General features: G+C 40.9%; 1 protein-coding gene across 1 annotated transcript; it reads left to right on the top strand.

Annotated features, from left to right (window-relative positions):
• Positions 1 to 2333: 2333 nt before the first annotated feature.
• On the top strand, positions 2334 to 6982 carry LOC104528470 (choline/ethanolaminephosphotransferase 1). The gene is made up of 4 exons (XM_010172491.2): positions 2334 to 2484; positions 3330 to 3488; positions 5255 to 5380; positions 6147 to 6982. Exons 1-4 carry the CDS (start codon positions 2374 to 2376, stop codon positions 6264 to 6266), a joined length of 516 nt encoding a protein of 171 aa, XP_010170793.2. The 5' UTR covers positions 2334 to 2373; the 3' UTR covers positions 6267 to 6982.
• The last annotated feature ends 271 nt before the right edge of the window (positions 6983 to 7253 follow it).

Here is a 7253-nt window from a genome sequence, read left to right as displayed (position 1 = left end):
TATATATATATTTATTATTATTATTTTAAAATCCCAATTCATGCTGCACAAAACTCTAATGGCATCTAGTCTGTAGACGTGATATAAATTTTCTGGCAAATGATTCTGGACTTGCTTTAATCTGGCAAGCACTCGTTAATCCATTCTTTGCCTGCTGACACTTGTCTTTATTAACATACATGGGTTTTTTCCCAGACACAATTATGAATGTTCCCTTTACCAGGATGTATCTGTATTCAGAAGCTTTCTGTGCAGTGTAGCTACTTTCTCTGGTAATCAACTTCAAAGGGTTTAACAGAGAACATAATTTACCTGCAAAAGATTTTGCTTGTGATACTTCTCTGCATCATTGGCGTAGCCTCGTGAAGTTCTGCATGCATCTGACTTCTGGTGAAACCGGTGCAATTACCAGCAGGGTCAGAATAATTGCATGGACTGTAGTGATATATGGAATACCAGACAAGGAAGTCTCGTGGCTTGCCCTGTGCTGTCGTCTTATTTAGAAACTCAAGGGCTGCAATGCCATTTTGGAGGCAGATTTCTGAGTACAACTCCCTCTCTCCCTTTACTCAGATTTATTTTTTTTTTGCTCCATGCTATTTGCTTGTCTCTACTGTTTCTAACTTTTGACCTTGCTGCTACCATTTTGTATGCAAAGCCATTTAGCAGGCATTGCCTTCTCATGCCTCTCCTTTGACTTTCCTCTGCCAAATTTCTGTATGTAGCTTTGTTTCCAAGTACCTGTTTCTGCCAGGTAAGTGCAGTCTGATACCTGTCACCGATGCAGCTATCAGGGGAAGCAAAAAGGAGAGTGTTAATAAAGCCTAACTAGCCAAACTGGATGTTCCACCAGTGTGGTCTCATCCTTCTGCCTCTCCCAAGCATCACTCTCGGGTTTGTTGGTAGTCGTTTGGAGTTCATGGGGTGTTTTTTCCCAGTAAACTCCCCTTGTTTTTGGGAAGCGTCAAGCTTAATGTTTTCTGACTCCTGTATGAAGCTTGCTATTGTTTTATTCTTCCTGTAGAAAAGCAAATTCACCCCATTCTTTAAATACCAAAGTATCATTACTGAAGCAGAGGGCAGCACAGGTACTTTCCTTTATAATACTGAGGAAGGACCTTCAGAAGTCCTGTGCCTCATGACATTAATGGATGATCACAGTTAGCACTCCTGTCTGTGGCAATGTTGCCCTTTGTTTACTTGTCGTTATTCTTTCTTTACTGTTTTTTGATTTAAGATGTTTTTTGATTTAGCAGTGCAGCCTGAGCAAGGGAGAAATATCTGAGTGTCATGAAACTATGCCAGCTGGCCAGAAGCCTGTGGGGCAGAGATTTGGAGAGGTGGTCTGGGTGTTCATCTGTAGGCTGTAGAGCAAGGCAATGAAGAGTTAAACTGTCTCTGCCTCTTAATTGTCCCTAGACAAGATTGAGAGATTAAGTTATCAAACACGATAGAAAACTGATGATCTTTACCTGCTGAAAGCTACACCGAGAGTGTAATTGAAGAAAATCAGAAACAACTTGACCTCATTTGGGCTTCTCTATGGAGTTGGACTCTTTGCTGTTGGGGAGCCAAGTGTGTTTATTCAGTTGAGTGCTATGACTGCAGTTCCTGAATTAAAAGCCTGTGAAGATTTTTGCAGTTGTATAGATAAGTTGGGAAGTTTTGGGTGGTTCTCTCTATAAACACTTGCTTCCATAACGTATTTCCTGTGTTTTATTTTGAACTCTTTTCTTCACTTCTAGTTTCTCCTGTTCTGCTTGAAACACTACTGTTAAAAAAAAAAAACCAACAAAAAACTGCTGCCTTTCTTTCAGGCCTGTGCTCATTTTTCACTTCTTCAGCAACTTCATTGCTTGCTCTCCTAGGCTCACTGGCTCTGAGGTGACTTGTCTGATCTGTTTGCTTCTCTTGTCTTGCCCATAAGGTAGTATCCAGTCTCTTAAGGGCCTTTGTTTAACCATCTCCAATGGCTCTTGCTTTGCCCAGTTTGATCACGGGCTGCAGCTGTGAGTTTCCCAACCAGCTTCAGAAATGATGACTGATACATTTCTTTTCCACATGATTGCTGAGTGATTTAACTAGCAAGTTCTTGGTTTGGGTCTACTTCTCTGCTTTTGATGGCTCTTTTCAGGTAACTGAAGATAGGTCTGGCTTTATGGGAAGCTTGAGGGGAGGATTATTGGGAAAATACATATTTCTCTGTGCCTTACAGAAATTTAAATCTCTTTATAGCAGAGAAAGAAAAGCAAATGTGGTATTGGAAAGTGGAGTGTTTGAGTGCACCAGAAGTATTAAACCAAATTTAATTTGCTTGTGCATATCTTAACTTCTTGTCTCTCTTCCATTAAGATTCCAATACTGAATATTCAGATGAAAATATTCCCAGCTCTCTGTACTGTCGCAGGAACCATATTCTCCTGTACAAACTACTTTGGTGTCATCTTCACAGGTGGAGTTGGCAAAAATGGATCCACTATAGCAGTAAGTACTTTGTTCTGCTAGCTACTCTTCAGCACTCTGTGGCTTTTCAGCCATGCCTTTCCTTTTTATTTAAGACAATACTACATGTGAAACACTTTCAGTTCCTTGCTGGCTTGGGAAAATCAAGTTAATATTGTCTGCATAAGAGCAGTAACTTAGGAGTCAAGAGTTTTAAAATTTTTGAGTGATTGAAAGTGTTCATGGTACTTTGATATTTGCTTTTGAATTAATCATATAAAAAAAGGTTATACAAATATACACACCCCCAAAGAGTTCATAGGAAAGTCCAATGCAAAAATCCCTTCAGAAGGAAGTTTTTCAAGATTGGTTATGGTTTTGATCCTTTGAAAAGATCTGTACTATTCATACTACCAGTGAAGAAGTGCAGGTAGAGGTTTCTGCACAGGTACCTTCCATTTTAGTGAAGATGGTGATTGATTCTGAAGCCCCGGGAGTTTTCCAAAAAGCAATTCTATACTGGCCTAATAATTAGTTGCTACCTAGAAGGCTGGTTTACCTGGTTTCTAGCTGGCACAGAAAAAGCAATAGGAGTGTTGTCTCCTGTCATTTGCTAAGTGTCAGCTGCTGCCTGTGTGACAAGTGTCAGAACTGTGCGTTTTTTGCTGCCTAAAACCTTATTTTCTCCCCCAGCACAAGCATCAGCTCACTCAAGTTTCACCACACTTTGTTCCTGTTAGTACCAGTGTTCAGAATTATTTGATTTTAATGTGATTTTAGTTAAACACAACCCATTGCATGCCACGTGAGTGTTTGGCTTATTGAGGTTTCTTTGCAGCATGCACATTTTTTTTTTAACCTAATGCTTTCACTTTATTTTGCTGCAGGGAACAAGTGTCCTTTCACCTTTCCTTCATATTGGGTCAGTGATCGCATTAGCTGCAATGATCTACAAGAAATCTGCTGTGCAGCTCTTTGAAAGGCATCCTTGCTTATATATACTTACTTTTGGTTTTGTATCTGCTAAGATAACAAATAAACTAGTGGTAAGTGCACCAGCACCTTCGCGTTTCTTGTTACTGCAGTAAAACTTTTTGTAGATTTTAAAATTCTCTGGTTTTTCCACCGATTTAACTCACTTCTGTACTGAAGTGATACTCGTGCTTTACTTGTTTTCAGTAGCTTGGAGGTGCAGCGGAGCCTTTCTTCTGTTTGCAAGGGGAGTGGTAAACCTCAAGCTAACGCCACGGTTACACAGTCAGTGCTAGTACAGCTCACAGTTGCCAGAGTTCTGTTTCTCCCCTTTCCCCAGCTGTTAATTCACACTTTTGCAGTGTATTTGTGCACATGAAGCTGGAACAGAAGTGGCTGAAACCCACCTCAGATGCAGGTGCAGAAGGGAGGAAAGTTTGGGGGATGGAGAGAATCTCACAGGATGTTGGGGATTGGAAGGGACCTCGAAAGATCATCCAGTCCAACCCCCCTGCCAGAGCAGGAACCTCAATGAGATCACACAGGAAGGTGTCCAGGCGGGTCTTGAATGTCTCCAGAGAAGGAGACTCCACACCCTCCCTGGGCAGCCTGTCCCAGGGCTCTGGCACCCTCACTGGAAAGAAGTTTCGAAGTTTTTTCTCAAGTTGAAGCAGAACCTCCTGTGTTCCAGCTCACACCCACTGCCCCTTGTCCTACCATTGGGCATCACTGAGAAGAGCCTGGCTCCATCCTCCTGACATTCACCCTTTACATATTGATAAACATTAATGAGGTCACCCCTCAGTCTCCTCTTCTCCAAGCTAAAGAGCCCCAGCTCCCTCAGCCTTTCCTCAGCAGGGAGATGCTCCACTCCCTTCATCATCTTGGTGGCTCTGTGCTGGACTCTCTCCAGCAGTTCCCTGTCCTTCCTGAACTGTGGGGCCCAGAACTGGACACAATATTCCAGATGTGGCCTCACCAGCTGACAGAGAGCTGCTGAGGTCTGGAAGAGTTGCTCAGGGTTTAACTTCACCAATTGGAGAGAAACAGTGGTTAAAATTCTGAACAGGTTTGTACCAGGGATCAGATGGCAGTGCTGTCAGGAGAGGAGCCCCTGTTGAACAGAGGGAAGGAGGAATTGAACAACTGCTGCCCCACACCATCTCAGTTCTGTGGACATACATTGTGTTGCCACATGAACTGGATCAGTGTTGGACATGACTCGCAATGGAAGAAAAGTTTATTTCTTACCAAGACCAGTTTACTTCACAGTCACCTCAACAGTTGTGCTGGTCAGAGTGGGGATGTGGTGTAGGACAGCCTCTGTGCATGCGGGGCAGGGTGGGAAGGTCACACTTGGACATGAAAAGATGTGATCATCAAATTGTAACCAGAGAGAGGTGGTGATCCTCATGGGATGGGAACAAATAGATGGAGTGAGAGGAACACCAAGTGTCTCTGTTTTCTGAAGATCTAGAAGCTGTGAGTTTTAGTTTCGAGGCTCAACTAAACCTTAAAATTTACCAGTCTACTTCCATTTTACTGTTTTGTTTCTGGCAGGACGAAAAGTTTATGGGCTGGAAAATGTGTTAGGGTTTTTTTTCCCTGTAGCTACATTCTTTGTTCTAATAAAAGATACTTCTCTGCAAACCTTGCATCTCATATAGCTGTAGATTTTCATGATTAAAACAGTATTGCTGCTGCTTAAGTACTTGATCTGTCTTACAGTAACGTGGCTTGAACTGTAACTCTTGGCATTCTGTCTTCTGAAATCACTCTACCTTGGCTGACATATGTTTATTTCTTAAACTTCCTTTTTTTTTTTTAATTTTAAATGCAGGTTGCACACATGACCAAAAGCGAGATGCATCTGCACGACACAGCATTCATAGGCCCAGCACTATTGTTTCTGGACCAGTATTTTAACAGCTTTATTGATGAGTATATTGTACTCTGGATTGCCCTGGTAAGTACAGGCTCACTTTGCTTGTTGGTAATCACAGCAAAAATTTTCATGCTCTTCCACAAATATTGTTTGTGTTTGTTTGAGCCTGGCTGACTCACCTAGCGAGTGATGGGACTGGGAGTCTGCTTCCCTGAGTATAATTATTTGAAACAGAACTCATGCAAACAGAGGGTAACATGGTTTGCTTGGTGTGTCATTTAAACCACTTTGAATATTTGCTACGTTGCTTTAAAGCTTAGAATAGGATGTTTTGAAGATTTGTGTGGATGTCTTGGTAGCAAGGGAATATATTAGCTGCAGCGCAGTGTGACTGTGCCTTAAGCTCTTGAAAGTGTGTATGTCTGACATTAATAGCAGCACCCATTAGGAAAAAATAAGTTAAACTCATATGTGCTTATCAAGCAAGTTTTATCTGCCAAAATGCAATATTAACCTTTTAATAAAATTGATATTTTAGGTACTGTTACCACCTTTCAGAGTTAATGGGGCATTTCACAGTATCTATATAGCTGCTCTAACTGTTTTTCCCTCTCTGACTGTAGAATTAAAAGTCTGTATTCTTACAAAGCTGGAAAAAAGCCCAGCATGCCTAGAAACTTTCTTCACTGTGTGATTATTCCTGCAGAGTTGGAGATGTAGTTTGTGAAAAGATGACCCCGGTGCTTTTATTCTGAAATATGTGGGTGGTGTAACACTCTTGTGTTATCCTCTTTGAAAACAGAGATCTAAATGTGTGTAATTTTTTATTTTTCCCCCCCCTTGGCAGATCTTTTCTCTCTTTGATTTGCTTCGATACTGTGTGAGTGTGTGCAATCAGATTGCTGCCCATCTGCACATCCACGTATTCCGGATCAAGTCCTCCTCTGTGCATTCTAATCACCATTAGTAAAACAGGGAGTCACCCTAAGGAGAAACACCAAGAGTTGGTTTTCTACGTGAACGGATGTGAAGATATGTAGGAGACTTAAGGCAAAAAGCAGATAAGAACAAAGTAATTTATAATAATCAATGTTGTATAACTTTTATTCTTTGTTATCAGTAACACTCCTTAACTAGTCTCCTGCCTGAGAGAGTGAATTCCAAGTATTACACCCTAGTCAGCTCTACATGTAGTCGACTCTGTTGGTTCCAAGCCTGGGAAAGCATGCAGGGAGTAATGCTCTGTCTTTGTAATTACCTTGATTACAAAATAATCTATATATGGTGAATGGATCCCCAACAACTCAAGTTTCTAATGTAGTAGAATTACAGCTGCAATACGACTTGCTTTTAATTTTAATATTTCATCATCTCTTAGTGAAATACTTGTTTAGTGTCCACTTGAAATTTATTTACTAAAGACCTGAGCAGGTTAAACCAGAGATATCGCACTAGCTTGTGTAGCTGAAGCAGCTGTCGAGGTTTGAGTCCAGACTGATGTGGTTCTTTTGCTTATACATTGCTGATAAAGCGGTTTCTTGCTAAAGAATAACGGGTTAAACAGGGTTCTGCAAGCAGAAGGGGTGACCAGCATGCAAAATAGTGTGGTATCTTTGTCAATTAATTTTATTTTTTTAAATAAACATTATCTAAAAAGACAACTTATTTCTCAATTTTCTTCAGTGGAAAGACTATAAAAAAGAAAATTTTACTGTTTACTTTTTTATGTATAAAACTTAAGCAAAACTTCCTTTCTGCTCTTAATAAATAAGAATTCTGAGAGCAACAGTTGTCTTCAGATGTGTGTGTTGCTCTGTCCTACTTAGACTGACCAAGTGCAATCCTGCCTGTTAGTTAAAAAGCAGTTTTCTAACGCTTTTATGTGTATAGTGTTGGCATTCTGGGATCTCCAAGAGCTTTCTGTGCTACATCGTGCAGTAACTTTGGGGTGGGG

Source organism: Antrostomus carolinensis, unplaced genomic scaffold (assembly GCF_000700745.2).
Source record: "Antrostomus carolinensis isolate BGI_N321 unplaced genomic scaffold, ASM70074v2 scaffold3687, whole genome shotgun sequence".
In the NCBI taxonomy this organism is placed as follows: domain Eukaryota; kingdom Metazoa; phylum Chordata; class Aves; order Caprimulgiformes; family Caprimulgidae; genus Antrostomus; species Antrostomus carolinensis.
Note: the sequence above shows the minus strand (reverse complement) of the source record. Positions and strands in the feature narration are given on the sequence as shown.

Excerpts from the sequence above, each read along its gene's own strand:
- LOC104528470 (XM_010172491.2), top strand. The coding sequence starts at position 2,374 with ATGAAAATATTCCCAGCTCTCTGTACTGTCGCAGGAACCATATTCTCC. Across the intron at positions 3,489-5,254 it reads AGATAACAAATAAACTAGTG|GTTGCACACATGACCAAAAG; the intron begins GTAAGTGCACCA and ends TTTTAAATGCAG. Across the intron at positions 5,381-6,146 it reads TTGTACTCTGGATTGCCCTG|ATCTTTTCTCTCTTTGATTT; the intron begins GTAAGTACAGGC and ends CCCCCTTGGCAG.